The sequence below is a fragment of the Atta cephalotes genome (assembly GCF_000143395.1).
Source record: "Atta cephalotes unplaced genomic scaffold scaffold00043, whole genome shotgun sequence".
NCBI classification, from domain to species: Eukaryota; Metazoa; Arthropoda; class Insecta; order Hymenoptera; family Formicidae; genus Atta; species Atta cephalotes.
This window is the reverse complement of record NW_012130107.1, coordinates 1,593,583-1,610,312: the sequence shown is the minus strand read 5'-3', so window position 1 is coordinate 1,610,312 and position 16,730 is coordinate 1,593,583. Positions and strand designations below refer to the sequence as shown.

Genomic DNA, 16,730 nt, shown 5'->3' with positions numbered 1-16,730 from the left:
AAATATATAATAATACTTAGATTTCTTAATGACAAGAAATTTCTAAAGATTACGAAATCATAAAATAAATATTGTACAGTTATCAACAAATTATTAGAAATGACAATTATTAATCTTATCATTAAAAATCATTGCATTGTCCTAATTTGCATTGCCTAAGAGTCTTTGTGTCATGCTGTGATTCTGACGTAATATTGACACCGTTAAAATAAACCCTCCTAAACCCAAATGTAATATGAAAGTAAAGTGGAGTTTGTAGGAAACATGAGAGGGATAAGTAAGTTTTTCGTCGTTCTCTCTCCCATCCCTTTTTCTCCCAGTAGCATATATATCTTACGAAGTTCAACGTGAAACTGTTCGCGTCTAAGATTCGTCAAAGGATTTATCAAACATCCGACGGACGTGTGGATAGAGATGAATAAAGATTGCAGGCTGTGTCTGCATCGACCTACAACTGGACAGTATGAGGATATTTGAGATACGAGGAAGTCTCGCATCTCTAGCTTTTAAAAGTCCGCTACTGTTACTGTTGGTCCAGTGCCAACGTAAGTAATGGCTAGTACGGACGCAAATATATCCTTCCGCACTTTTTCTTATTTGCCTTTGAAGTGCAGAGATCGGTTTGTGAACCGTTTACACGCCTGATTAAAAGAATTATGACTCGATAGTGTCTACTTCATATAGTGTAGGTGTCGCGCAGATACGATTTGTCTGTGCAATCATTTACATCAAAGAATTGTCTAAATTACTTTCTCGAAAAGGAAAATAAAACATTAATTAAACATGACGTTTCTTAATTGTCGTTTGGCATTTAGTCAAATTATATCTCATTCATCAATACGAATTCTTGTATGAAGAAATTAAATACATATAGAGAAGATGATATACAATATACATGCATAATATAATAATATTATACAGCATATTGCTCTTTAATAAAAAAACAAGATATTAAAGTCCAAAGATGAGATTTATTTAATCAAAATATAAAATACTAATAATAATACAAAGTACTAATTATAAACTTCTTATTTAAAATTATTAAAAAAAATAAAATGTTTATAATATCTTCAATCATATCCCGATATCCGTAGTAATCTCAAATTATCATTATATATTCAATCATTGATTATAAGATAATGTTATCTTTTTGGGGCACTTTCATAGTTAAAATTATTTAAGTCCTTAGAGATTACTTGCATTGTGGAATTACCCGATAAATTGCTAAATAATATGCATTCATTACAATAAAATTATTAATATAATATTACAATGTGTAGTATTAAATATAATTTATTGTAATTTTTTAAACGATGTAAAAATAAACTTATCTTTTAGAAGTCATAAGACTTATTTTATTTTTATTTTTTTATTTATTTTTTTATATTATCTTACTATTTTTCCTCTCAAATATTAATCATCATTACAAAAATATGTGTAATGTATAAATATATGAATATATAAAAGTATGTGAGTATCAATATGAAAGTTATGAACTTGAACTTCTTAAGTTCGCTGAATTCAAATATACAAATCAACCATCCCCGTAGAAAGATAATTTATCGTTATTGTTATTAGATAGTGGTGCCATCTCGTGTTGCTCAGGATTAATATTCACACAACATAGTGTTATTCACACAATGTAGTTTACTTGATTTCTACCGCCATCTGTATTATCAATATTATCATGTGGAAAAACCCAAGATAATATCATCATTTATCATTTTTTAAAACAAATCAAGGTAATAAACTGATACTATTTGTCATCATTTAAAAAAAAAATAATACTGCTTCCATAATCTTTCAAATTTCATATATTAATAAATTTAAATAATCTTACAATCTAAATAAAATCTCTGTATGTTATAGTTATTAGAATTTCATTGAAATTATATTAGTTGCAGAAAAAAATAAGTACTTGATACCCTATATTGTATCTAATAAAAATATAGATAATAAATTGTGATAGATATTGAGATCAATAAGTATAATATCAAATTAACCCGATGTTTTTAAAATATGTAATAATTTACACAATCATATAATGATTACAAAAAAGAAAATACAAAGAGAAGATGAGTGAGTAAAAAGGATTAAATATAGGATTCTTTGTAATCAACTTGTTATATTAACAAGCTTATATGTAAATTAAAAGAGATTCTCAAATCAACTTAATAAAAAAATATTGTTTTATAATATTTTCAAGTAATTAACGCAATTAATAAAGTAAATTTTTATGAGAAAAACTAAAAGCTAAAAAATAAATCTTTTAATTTTTATTTGTTTATTTATTTTTTCTTTAACTGAAAGATTTATCGTAATTTATCTAATAATTTATAAATTTATTAACAAGTATTCATTCCTTAAAAATAAATTAGATTTTTATAATCCGACTTTGTTTTTTTTTATTTATTAACATTCAAAAATTCATTCATTTATTTATTATAACTTTATTTTTCAAGCAGTATAATTACTGATATAAAAAATAAAAATAAAAAAAATATAAAGAAAAAATCGCAAAAAAGATAAATGTGCTTAATTTTTAGTATTCTAAAGAAAAGCAAATAAGTTAATTAAAAGAAAGAAATTTTTGAGAAATACAACATTTTGTTAGCGTAAAGTTTATCGACAATTTCATAAATGTAATAATTTAATAAAAAAGAATTTGTCAATAATTGTTCAATTTATAATACTAAACAATAAAAAATGCACAAGAAGAAGCACAAAAAAATGTTCATTCATATTAAAATATAGAAAAAAAAACAACAAAGTATAATTTTGCAAAGCAATAGATAATTTATCAAATTTCTTTTTTTAATTTTATTATTTCTTATAAAGTTTAAAGCTATAAAGCTATAAAGTTATAAAGCTATTAAGAATTTATAAGATTTATAATGTTTTCTGGTTTCCCGGGACGACTTAAAATGTTACATATTGATAGCTTCTGCTATACAAGGACACGTTCAAAACCTTACAATTTCACATAATGCATATCGCATCAGCTATCTTGTAAAGCTTCCGGATTCAATATCAAGATCTGCAATTGAAGCGAATAGTTTAGTAAGATTTGTCACAAGAGAAGTTACATCGTGATACGTTTCAAACAGAATTACATACTGTAGATTAGTTTATTTCTCACACACAACGAACTTTTTTCCTTCGCATCTCCATGTGTAAAATAATTTATAATTTATAATTATTATTTATATTTATTATCGTATTTATAATTACGAATCTACGAGGAAGTAATCATATCGCGGATATTCATTTAAAAGAATGATTACACTCTAAATGGCGATTTATTAACTTTCATTATAGTGGCTGTGATTAACTTGATGAAAAAAATTGGTAATCACTTTTACAATGCTGTTGTGGTGAGTCGTGCAGCGTGTGATAGAAAACTGTATTTATTTATTTAATATTATCATTATTGATATGTCGATCTATATATTTTACTATAATAAAACAAATGTACAGAGTAGAGAACGCGCGTTCACGTCCAATTGGAATATCTCAGAACAATTGATTCCATCTGTATTGATCTGTTTATTTGAGACACATGGGAGTTTCACGATCTTGGTACGTAATCTTCATGGTAATAGCAGCGTGTACCTGCGGTGCACGTACAGAATGTGGCGAAACAGTGCAAATTTCATTTTTAACAAGCGTGCACGATGATCCATCGTGTACAATGCTATCGCCGACAGGTGTTATGCTTTATGAGGCCGCCAAGCTTCTTGCAGAGATTCACAACAATAAAACCGAAGGATTCGAAATTGGTAAATCAAGTACATGAAGTAGAATAATTCATTTCAATTAAACACATTGTAATATTGAATATCAAATCATTTGAATATACGCAATTAAACGGATAATAATTCCAATACAAAGCAAAATACAATATAGTTAAACAAAAAATTCAACTATGAAACAAAATATTTGTATAGAAATTACCATTATGGATACATGCGGAAGTATAACAGGTGCTCTGAAAGCGATGATGAAAGCTTTAGTATGGGCAGATGTCAACTGTTTGCATCCACCTTATTATCTAGGTAGGAACAAAGACTGTCTCACGCGCTTTACGAATATTCGAGTACTAATTTTCGAAGATCATTACATCGATTGACAAAAGTTCTTTCATAAACTAAAGTACATAGCCATTGAAAATATTATACCTTTACAAAAGTTTATATTTCCTAGGTACTTACGTAATTGTTTGATTTATGTATCTTGTATTTATATAGGAATTATCGGACCGGATACCATGGCTAACATCGAGGTGATATACAAAGTGACTTCGATATTGAAAGTGCCGCATATTATCAAGAAACCATCAATTTCTTCCTATTTGCACCCTTTAATGGAGGAATCAAATTCCTATTTAGTGGAGGTTTGTTATTAATTAATTATTAAATAAATTCGTAAATTAATTACTAAATAAACTCGAAAATAAAATTTTATTCTATAAACTGAAGATGTGGAGATAGTTCGATTAAAGTCTAATAATTAACTGTGATGCTGAGCTCATTGTAATATTTGCATAATGCAGTTTATTACGCAAGTATTTGTATTAGAACAATATTGAAATGCGTCTAACGGTATACATACAAATATACTAATTATGCTATTTAATTACAATGCACATACTGCCTCTTCACCCGATTTTATTTTTGTTATATATTCCAAATTTCAATAGCAAAAATTGATTTTATATCAAAAATTCAAGTTCATTCAAAGTTTTTATATCACATTCTTTATCATATTCTCTATCATAAGTTATATTATTATATATATCAAAAATTATATAGCGTATATACAATCACGATATATACAAGAGTTGAATTGTGTTAATTCGATTGGATATTAAATAGAATATGATGTAAATTACAGAAAAATAACTCGGCATTTAAATATTTAGTGCTTTTGTTATCGCAGAATGCGAGCTTATGTTCCTATTTTAGATTTAGATTGCATACGCAAGTGACCGGATCACTACATATTTATTTTATATTATTTGAATATATTTATACTTTTATATCCGTTGTTTTCTTTGTTAATAACATTTTTATATAAATGTTACTTCATTATGCTTGCCATAATGGTTAATAGAGATAAATTTGAAATTTATTTACGCACTACTTTATATTAATCAATGATTTGATTGAGATATATTACATTATTATTATCTCTTTTATAGGGAATCTTGAAAATGATAGAAATTTTAAAGTGGAAATCCTTTACATTAGTAACAAAAGTTGATGATGAAAACAATGATGACGTACAAAGTATTACAAAGAAACTGACGGTAAATGCTATAGCGAACAATTTGTGTGTTATAATCCATGATAATGATAAAGAAGGTATGATAAAGAAACTATGTTTTATTTTCTATATAAAATATCTCTCTTTTAGTACAATATTTTTTAATAATGTATACATATATCACAAAAAAGTTTTTATAATAAAATTTATAATAAATTTTAGATTTTTTTAAAATGTCACGTGATTAAAGTATCATTTATATGCCTAGGTATAGAATATTAATGATGCAATTTTTTTTATGAATATCTTTGATATTTCGTATGATAATTATTATTAAACTTTAACAAGTATTCAAAGATAATACGATAAGATAATAAGATAAATTACAATAGATCTCTTTTAAATTTGGTACTATGTCGACGCCTGAGTCGTAGAAGATGCTATCAAAAAAAAGGTTTATGAAGAAAGATTTATATATCGGTCTATTTCGTATGAAGCGTGAAGACCGGTTTGTGTCAGAATGCATATGAATTACGATTTATATCGAGAAAAAAAGAACGATTCAGGTCGCATAAAATTAGAAGGATCTATATAATGCAATATTCACTACTTATAAATTACACAAATTTAGTTACAGAAAATTAAATAATATATGAATAAATGAATGCGAAAAACAGGATTGAAAATCAAGATTCCTCTGTTCTCAGTCATGTCACTATAAAATTTATAAGAAGAAAATATATTGTGCTATATAACTTCTTCTTTAATTTCATGCGATTTGAACTTGCTTGAATCGTTCTTCTCATTTTCTTAATATAAACCGTACTCATATGCGTTCCGATCTTCACGCTTTATGTGAAATAGACGCTTTTTATTCATTTCTTGATAGAAACCTTTCTTCTTATTTTTTCTGATGTAGCACTTTCTATGGCTCAGGCGTCATACAGAATGTAGTCTTAACATAGATTTTTCTTTTAATCATAAACTAATGTGAAAAAATTTCTAGTGTTAAATATATTTTTAGTATTAAATATTAATATTTTAATGTTAAATATTAGCAAGCAAAACTTTCAAAATTTTATTGTAAAATCCATTTAAAATTGTTTGAAAAATAAATTTTTGTTTATATTCCAATTTATATCTTTTTGATTCAATACATTTCTTTTAATTTCTTTTAATTTCTTTTATTTTAAAAATTAAAAATAATTTAAATATGAGATTTTTAAATTAATACATATTTTATTAATTTTGTTTTTGGTATAGATTATATGTCACGTATTGTACATATTGGAAAACCCGAAGATAATTTTTTTAATGAACTTAAAAACGCAACCATATTAATTATCAGCGAGGGAAATTTAAAAGATTACTTGAATCGTATAGATTCAACTAACACTATATTGCTTTTAGAAGATTCTAGGTAAGTAAATTGTTTTTATAAAATTTATTTGTAAATTTCGTATGCTTCACATACTTAATTTAAAAAAAAAGAATATATCTTTATCGATAAAAACTTTTCGTTATAATAATTTTCTCGTTAAAAAAATAATTTTTAATCAAATTTAATCAAATATATTAATTTATTTTATATATTTTAAACAGTTATTGTATAATTTAAAAGATCATTAAATGCGTTAATAAACAAATTTTTTTATGGGTAAAAGAAGAATAATAAATTATGAGTAAAAGAATAATTTTCAACTTATTTAAACTCTAAATTAAATTGTACAGTATATTAAATTGTATGATATCATATAATTTCGTATTTATTTATATCTTTAACGTATCTTTTTATAACCTTATTATAAATTGCTTAAAATAAATATAAATTATGTACAGACGATATATTTCTCAGTTATTTTTTTTATTATTATTAATTACAAATTTGATAAAGTTACGTGCACTATGCTAATTAGTGTTGCATTAAAGCGAGGTGAAATAAGAAAACATCAATATCGAGATTTATTCTAGATAAAAATGAATGTCTAATAAAGTTTTCTCGTTTCGATGGCCGATATTCTTATTTTTCAAGATTCTAAAATTTTATTTCGAGACATTCGAGATTATGGATTTTTCTCGTTTTTATTTATTTGAAATGTTTGATTATATAATGAGACAGCACATTCTGTAACTGACATGGATCTAATTTTTTCAAGACAAGACGAGAAAAAACAAATGACGCATAATAATCGGAAATTTTATTTTAAATGAGACAATAAGTTCTCAAATGATATTTTAAGATTTTTGTATCAAAATCATTAATGTTAATGAATTACTAATCGTAATTATGCATACACATAGGAATGGAGTAATCGAATAGAAAAGATTATCTATTGTAAATTACAATGGATTTTAATGCAACTAAAGTGGTTCATTACACGTAATTAATGAAATTGAATTTTTGCGTCATTGACATTGTTGCGTTGGCATTGTAATGTTTCACTATTATTAGAAACGTTGGGGAATTTTCTCATTGAAAATGCACATATATTCCTCATTATTATTACTAGCTTCACTTTAATCATTAGTAACATCTAACTATATTTATGTGCTAAAATAATTTTACATCAATCGTGTCGTGTCAATTATGCGACTAAACTGCCACGTATAAAAATACATGCCTGAAATCACGATTTCTACTTCCGTCGAATGTATCGGATTCAATCGAGGTTAAGGATCCTAGATAAATCACGGTGAATTGCTAGTACCCTTGCTTTTTTCTCAGCACTTTAACGTTTCATTCTCCGGAACAGCAGCCGCGCCGAGGTCATCCTTAAATCAACATAGAAAAATCTTGTTATTCTCTAAATCGCATATATTCTATTTTACAGAAAATATTGTAAATATGAAGATACAGATCTCAAATTTTTTAACTAAAGCTTATTTTCATTCAAATATAAAATTTATTCGTTACCTAAATTAATTTTATCATTCTATGTCTACTTGCAACAATGTTTTTACTGTTAAAAGTACCTTTGGAATGTTTCATAAAAATATCAGAATGTCGGTTAAAATATTTTTCAATTCAACAGACATTTATATTGTTTTGAAACAATAGCATGAGCTTTTGTTTCTTTTTCGTAAATTTTTCAATATTTTCCTTTATTTCTTTCTGAATGTGAAAAGAAATTTTACATGTATATATTTAAAACATGTATGTATTTAAAACCGCTTCAAGTGAACAATTTAGATATATACAACATCGAATTTTTCTTCAAAAAAGAAAAGAACGGAGAAAAATTCAATATGAAATAGATTATCTAAAGTAGACTTAAGAGGAAAGTAAGAAATCATTTTTAGTAGTCTGGGAAAATTAAATTTATCTTAATAATATTTCTATTTTACAAAGTAACATTTTTAATTTTCAAATATAATAGATAAGAAATATTCCATTAAGCTCTTTTTTTATAGAAATGTAATTAATGGTCTTGAGTGGAGAGTTAAGAATTCGCAATGGTGGACACCTGATAATGATTTGATAAGATATGATGCCGAGGAATTGAAACGAGTCAGATGGTTAGAAAATGCTATAAAGATTTATGTAAAAGCTTTAAATGCATTATGGTGAGCATTGAAAAATTTCTATTATTTGATGGTGATTATATCATAAACAATAACATTTAATTTAATAGCTTTTGTAATTCAAGAATAATTAAAAAAGTTATCAATTTGATTTATAGCTGACTATATGCATGATTAAATAATCGCAATTATCTCTGCAGAGTTAGACAAAGATTTATGAAACGTTGTACACAACGGAATATCATGCACATACATATATATGTATAATCTATTGTGTGTATATGTATGTATATAATGTTAAAGATTCATTGTGTGCCTAAGGGAAGGTTTTATTGGTATCAATTAAATTTATAAATAGAAAAAAGTTAATTTAATCTATGAAATCAATTAGTCAATTAACGAGTAGTCAATGATTAACTAATAATTAGAAATCTTATTAAATATTATTAAATGGTAAGTCAACGATAGTTAGCATTAATTGACTATTCATTAGTTAACTAACTGATTTTATAAGTTAAACTAACTTTTTTTCTTTTATATTTAAAAAGAAAAAACCTGAATTAAAAAAATTATATTTAAATAATAAAATTAATAAAATTAATCATCAGTAAGACTTTTTCTTAGGCACTCAATATATCTTTAACATTATGTTATAAATGCAACTTAACTGTTACTTTTTTTGCATAAAATCGATTGAAGAAGATTGATTAAGAAGATTGAATCGATTACATTTTACAGCAAAAACAAAAAATGCAACAATCAAATAAATGCTTTAGAATGGAATCACATGGTATCGAACATGTTAATGACACATAACAAGGAATCAGAAGTAGCACCAAAGTTTCTTAATCTGTTTATGAAAAAAAAAACAAGTGATCTAGAATGTTTGGGTGATATAGTTGTTCACCGGAATAAAACAAAAGTTTATTGGGATAAAAGTAAAATGAACGAAAAAGAAAAGAACGTTACGGAAAAAACTGAGAAAAATTACGGAGCGCCAAGAAGCAACAACAATATGTCGTATATATTTAGAGAACTTTTAAAAGAAGAAAATGAACCGCAATCAAGATGCGCTACAGCTGTCAAAGAAATTAAGATAAAGGAAAAGGATAATGAGGCGACACAAGTTTTAATTTCGGGAATGAACGATAACGAGTGGTGGATAATGGTAGCGTTTTTTAGCATTATTTTTTTTATGTAAATAATCTCTGAGATTCCTTAATTTAAAAAAGCCTTTTTAAAACTTCATATATATATCAAAATTATAAATTACGCAATAAATTAAAATTGTTATTTTTGTAATAGATTATGTATTCAAAAAAAATTCCGAAATTGTCAAAAAATTTTCTCTTTTGTAATAATTTCTCAAAAATTATATTTTTCAAAATATCTTCGAAATTAATATTCATCTTCGCACATCATATAAAAAGAATTATTCCTATTAAAAAATAAGATATTTTTTTTAGAACTTCAAGCTTTTTTTTTACGAAAAGTTAGAAGTTCAGAAACGTAAATATAACTAATTTCCACGTTACAGGTATGTACGGTAAGTGGCGTAGGAATCGCAATGTTTCTGGTGGGAATTCTCGCTGTTTATCTTATCTATACGAACGTGCAAAGGCCAAAGTGTGCCAAGAATAAAAATCATTTGGATAGAGATACCAGCTTAAGAAGAATGAGCAATGATAATGAATTACCGACGACCATAACCATCCGTAACCAACGAATGTTGCGTAGTCCACATAGAAGAGGCAGCGACAGGAGCACTATATCGGAAAAAAGCGTTTAACGTGAATGCGAATCGCATTAATAATAAATAAAGCGAGCATTTCTAGTGAAACAGAAAAAAAATTTACTTTAAAAGCGTACGCAAAATTCATTATCTTATTTTATTGTGAACATGTTTTCTAGTGACATTCATGACCTATATTGCTCCAATCAAATTGATCATAATAAAATATTCTTTATATAAATTTTAGATAGATAATTTTCTTTTATTGTAATTTATTTATTGTACTCGATGCAATAAGTTCCTCGTAATTGTTCTATGTAACAATAAATATTATTCTGCAGTATTTTCGGAAGCGTATCTACATTCTATTTTTATAATGTATCAACGAACTAAACGAACTAAACAAATCATTCAACGCATGCTAGCATTACTTTTTATAAGGCTTTATTTTTTTTAAATTTATAGATCTTTAAAAGTGAAAAATGGCACTTTTAGTAAGTTTATTGAAGGATGACTGATTTAACGATTTGAGCAAAGCCTTTCCGAGTATCAATTAGTGTTCGATAGAGAGAAGAACGACCTCTTCAAGGTAGAAAACAAATTTAGTGTACTTTGCTTCTACGTTGATTCTGTGAGATCAATTTGCAAAGAAATGTTAAACGATCTATCAAATACGAATAGTTTCATTACAGAAAGAAACAAATTTTTCCAAACTTTCCGATATCAATAATTTTGACAGCGAATCAACGATAGTTACCACTATTATCATATCTTTCTATAGAGTTATTATGAAATTACAAATATTTCTTTTTACAATTATTTTTTACAATTATGAATGTACATTATCATTTTTTAAATGCAATAGAATTTCGAGAAATTTATAAAAATATCGAATTAAAATTTAACAAGTTGTTATATTTTTATAATGTTTAAATAATGTAATTATTGATATTTCATTAATATCAAGGTACTTCTTCGCTTTATCTCGAATTCCTTAAATACTCGCACATTTTTAGTTTCAAATATTTATTAACTAAATTCAAATATTTACTCAATAGATAAAATACTCAAATTACAAAAATATAAATTCTTCTCAGAAATTTATTCAAATTGATAAAAATTTAAATCTGTTAAATAACATCTTACACTATGCGCATGTATTTTACTATAAAATAATATAAATTATTACACACACACACGCATGCACGCACGCACACAATTACAATAATACTAATGTTCCTAGATTGGTGAGATATCCAATACTTAAAAATGATTTCTTAAAAGTTAAACATGAAATTTACATATTTGTTATTACACTTTCTTCATATTAATCAATATAAAATGCATTTTATTATCATTAACATACTACTAATACCAATAGAAGAACATAATAAAATAGAAAAAAAAGAAAATCTCTCTAAAATATATTATTTAATTAATATCATTATTCGACTTTAAAATATTCATAGTGGTTGTTGCCAATCATTTCCAAGAACATGTCGAGAAAATCTAATGTATTATAATTTCTATAACAGAAATTCCCAACTTTCAACAGAGCATTAAAATAAAAAATTTTGCGAATAAATTTCAGGTATTATTAAAGAATAATTCTCCACGTTAAACATCGTTTCAACTCTCCATTGATACAAACTACGCATTTGTTAATTTTATTTGACGTGAAAGACAACGATAACGTTCTCTCGCCGAGAATAATTGCATGAGGAAAGACGAGGAAAAAAATGTTCTGCTTTTGCAATTGCTTTTAATAAATATTCAATGCAATAAACCTTTGAAATATCTTAATAAATATTTAACATGCAAAATTTAAGATAATTTAAAATAATTAGAAATGTAAAAAAAACAATATTTTTAACTTCGAAGAAAAATATCAAGTAAAACTAGTTTTTACTATAAAAAACGGTATTTTTAATCAAATTACATAAAATTATATAAAAAACATAGAATTCATGTTAAATAAATAGAAAAAAAATATAGAATTCATTTTTCTTGTTATTTCGTTGTACCTTTTAATACTTTTGTCTTATAATTTTATATTGAAGCGGAAATATATATTATTGGTAGTTGCAATTTTTGATGAGTTGACAATAGATTAATAGGTTAATAGTTTTTCTGTTTGCGTTGCTTGCATTCTTTGCATCTCTGTGCTTTCTTTTTTTTTGACGTCCGAATCTATTTTTCTAATCATAAGTAAAAATAAATTAAATTATATTATATTTAAAATTAAATTATCTTTAAATGTAAAAATTTTGGGGATTTCAAGCAATGCGACAGATCTAAATGATTAAAAAAAATATCGTAAAAAACTGTCAAAACCGAAGGAAAAAAGCTATTAATTTTCGAGTTTTTTACCTTAAAATTCTAGTATTTTTCCGTCGTTCACATCTCTAAAAATAATATTTCACAGAAAATGAGATAAAACTGTAAATAAATTTTATAGAGCTGTCAATATTAAAAAATAATATTACAACAGGCAAGAGAGCTCATTAGCTCGTTTTATTGCAATATTTTTTTAAATAAAACTATTTTAAAGATTCTCAATTCTACAATCAATAATAAATTTCATTCTTTTGTAATTCTTTCGTAATAATTTTATCAATTAAAATATTATATGTCTGATTTTGTAATATCTAAAACGCGAATAAAAAATTAATAATTTAATTTATTAGCTACAACGCAATTTTTATTCTCTTATTTAATAAATTTTTATATTAGTTGCAAAATTGAAGTGCAGTTGGCTTGAACTAGAAATTGTAAAAATTCAAAATAAAAATATTATTAGACATCAAGACTTGTCTTGGTTAAATATGATTCTTTTTACTCATTTATGTTGAATATTTTGCAGTTCACTTACACTTAATATTTATAAATTATATGTAAGTAAAAAATAATACTCACTGCAAGGTTGATCCGCCGACGTCTAATATTTTTCTTAAATCTTCTCTTTTCAAGCTATATGAGGGGATTGTTAATTCTAATAAATCTTTCAGATTCAACATTCGCGAACATGCAGAAAATTACGTATGATATTTTATATCATTTCCAAAGTTCATACGCGAATTAATGCACAATTTTATCCGCGAAAAAATTTCAAGCGATAACCGCATTATGCCAATTTATTATGCAAATATTTAGCGTCGGTCGGATAGTCCAATTTGACCAACTAATTTAACCTCTAATCCCGAGTGATACATACGTAGTATCCAACACAGAGAAAGATCCTCTGTGGAAAAGATGAAAGTTAAATCCATAAAGATCATTTCCATTCTCCATATCTTATTACCAGTACGACTGGTGATCAACTAATGATCAATTCATTCACAGCGAGATTAATAATTAAATCCGATCACGATTATTATTTATGGCAGCGATTTAAGAGACTTGAGACAATTATCACGCCTGAAAATATGGAAAAAAGCGGTGATATGCTAATTCACATTCGCATGACATTTTGTTCGGCATTCCCGAACTTAACGTATGACGTAATAAACCGGTTGCGGTTCATTCGTTTAATTATAGACAACGATGGGAACATTAACTTCTCCGTCGTTGAATTAATAAATTTCTTTTTAGGTAGGAGCTCCTTCAAATTCGTACCTGCAAATAAATAGATAGCATTTGATCAAACACTTATAGCTTCGATATATGTGTAAATCAATCATTAATCATAAGTTAATAATTAATATAATAATTGCTTATTCATTGAGAATAAGCCACGTTTTGAAATGGCGCACGAAACAGTAATATTGTCTACTGATTTTATTATGCGCTGAAATAGTGTATACAATAGCCGCATAATAATCAGTGTTAGGAAAAAATTGAAATAAATTCAATAGAAATATTTATTTAAAAAGTTGAATCTATATAAAACACTGTTTAAAATAAATATTTTGCATAGGAAATATGACAAACAAATATAATATTATTTACCATTTATACTAACATTTACTTGACATTTCGATACTTTATAGTTGGATAAATCTATTTATTATCTATTTTCTTAACAGTACAAAATAAAAAAATAGAAAAATTATTAAATCAGGAAATATTGAAATGTCAAATAAATATTTTATTTCAAGTGAATGTTAATGTAAATAATAAATACCATTTGTTTTTTAGATTTGCTATACAAAATATTTATTTCAAATAATATTTTTATTAATCTTTTATTAATCTTTTAAATTAATATCTATTTGCATACAATATTTCTATTGAATCTATTTCAATTTTTTCCTTGCATTAAAAATATCTGTTTAATATGTTTCATTTTAATTAACTGTTTTCCCCACAGATATCAATTTAAGATTAAGAGCGATTAGACTGTTAGACCGTAGTAGACCGTTTTGAAATATCTATTTCACGATAAATATAAAGTACAATAAGTATAAAGTAATAAAATTAATTATTCATAAAGTAAATGTATGAATATTTTATCCATTTCAACTGAATTATTAATAAACGATCACATCACAACCTTTCATTACTAATGATTCAATCATTACATCTTACAATTTATTATTCTATTTTGTAATACAAAATGATTACAGATGATTAAATTTATATCGACAAAACATTCAAATCATTGTGTGAAATCGAATTAAAGCTTTATGTAAGAAATCATTATGGAGTAAATATCATAAAGAAAAATTTATAGTTACGATTGTCTATTAACAAATAAAAAATCCTGATTTTTACTCCAAATAAATGAATACCATAGTGTACTTGCTTCTGTAGTTGATGCAATATATTTAATGTTCGTTATTCATAAAAATTATTTGTAACAATTACTAGTTATTAAATGTAACGTAGATACCATAGATAATGATGATCATAGTGATATTATTCAATGCTTTTCGCTATTGTCTATTCGAGGACATCTATTGCAAAAACACGGAGCGACTCGTCTTACTAAGTGCTTTTTTAAATCTTACTACATATATATCTACGAATGGCATAATATGGCAACGTTGCTTACCTAACAAGTGAATGTCTCAACATGCATGCAGCGTGCCAAACATTATACAAGATTTGAAAAACCGCATATTAATAAAGCTGGATTTGTGGTCTAATAATATTTTAATATAAATTTTAAATTTATTTTTCCAGTTATGTAAACTGCATAACAAGTACTGTCAGACTTGAAATTAAAATTGAAATAATAATACAATAATATCACAAATTAAACTAATCGTCAATTTAATAATAAGCATTTTAAATCATTGTAAAAAATTTATTTTTTGTAATAAGTTCTTTGCAGTGTTATTAATATCTTTGAGTGTTAATTTAATATTAATAAGCGTCTTAAAAATATTGTAAAAAACTTAGATAAATGTTCTTCTTTACACAGTCAGCCCCAAATGATTTCCGTTTGACTTTGACTTTTTAATCTTGACTCTCAAGAAGGTCAAGGTCATTGAAATTTTCTATCGCTCATTATTCATTAAAAACTTATTAATGAAAATGTTTTTATGAATAATAAGTAATTTCGAACATATAGTGCATTCAGCAATATAGTATGAATTTTGCTCCACGTAAATTGATGTTCGTACGTTTATGTTAGAAATTTGAGAACAATATTGTGGAAAGAAAACACATTGTTATTTGAGTATATTATAACAGTCCTTTGTCTGACTTGGTAGAATGGAGATATTACTCCATGATTTTCTTCATTTAATTTACAATTATGAAGATCTTATAAACTATTTATGTATCATAATTTGATTAGAGTTAGATTATTATATACTCATGAGTATTAATAATCTAATCCTAACCCAATCATGTACCACCCCACCTCTCCCCTTTTTGAGGGGCGCACGACTTTCCACGCAAAGCGATTTTAATTGTTATATTTTTTGTTATTTTCTAGTTATTAACTCAATGGATGAAACAAGAAACTGGTATGCTTGGTCGTGGTATGATAGGTAGAAAGTCGATGAAACGAAAGTTGATCAGAGAAAATATAATCGAAGACGGGTAATTAGTGAGCAATGGGTTTTCGGTGTTATCGAACGTAATAATATATCTTTTTTTCATAATACTTTTTTTTATTTTAAATAGTGCCACTACGGTCTGAATGTTAAGATGTTGAACTATTATATATATTCATATAAATGAATTAATTTCAGAAATGATAATTGCGTGCCGATATAGTTATCGGACTTTCGACGCAATCAATCTGAAATATTAATAATCC

General features: G+C 25.6%; 1 protein-coding gene across 1 annotated transcript; it reads left to right on the top strand.

The window, feature by feature from the left end:
* The first annotated feature begins 3,559 nt into the window (after positions 1-3,559).
* On the top strand, positions 3,560-10,576 carry LOC105622310. Its single transcript, XM_012203729.1, has 8 exons — positions 3,560-3,779; positions 3,948-4,055; positions 4,248-4,393; positions 5,201-5,363; positions 6,529-6,685; positions 8,677-8,829; positions 9,526-9,955; positions 10,325-10,576. The coding sequence occupies exons 1-8, from the start codon at positions 3,560-3,562 to the stop codon at positions 10,574-10,576; spliced, it is 1,629 nt and encodes a 542-aa protein (XP_012059119.1).
* The last annotated feature ends 6,154 nt before the right edge of the window (positions 10,577-16,730 follow it).

Bases quoted from the DNA above. Each gene is read 5' to 3' on its own strand.
- LOC105622310 (XM_012203729.1), top strand. From the start codon at position 3,560: ATGGGAGTTTCACGATCTTGGTACGTAATCTTCATGGTAATAGCAGCG. The intron at 3,780-3,947 runs GTAAATCAAGTA...ATATTTGTATAG, and splicing joins AACCGAAGGATTCGAAATTG to AAATTACCATTATGGATACA. The intron at 9,956-10,324 runs GTAGCGTTTTTT...TCCACGTTACAG, and splicing joins ATAACGAGTGGTGGATAATG to GTATGTACGGTAAGTGGCGT.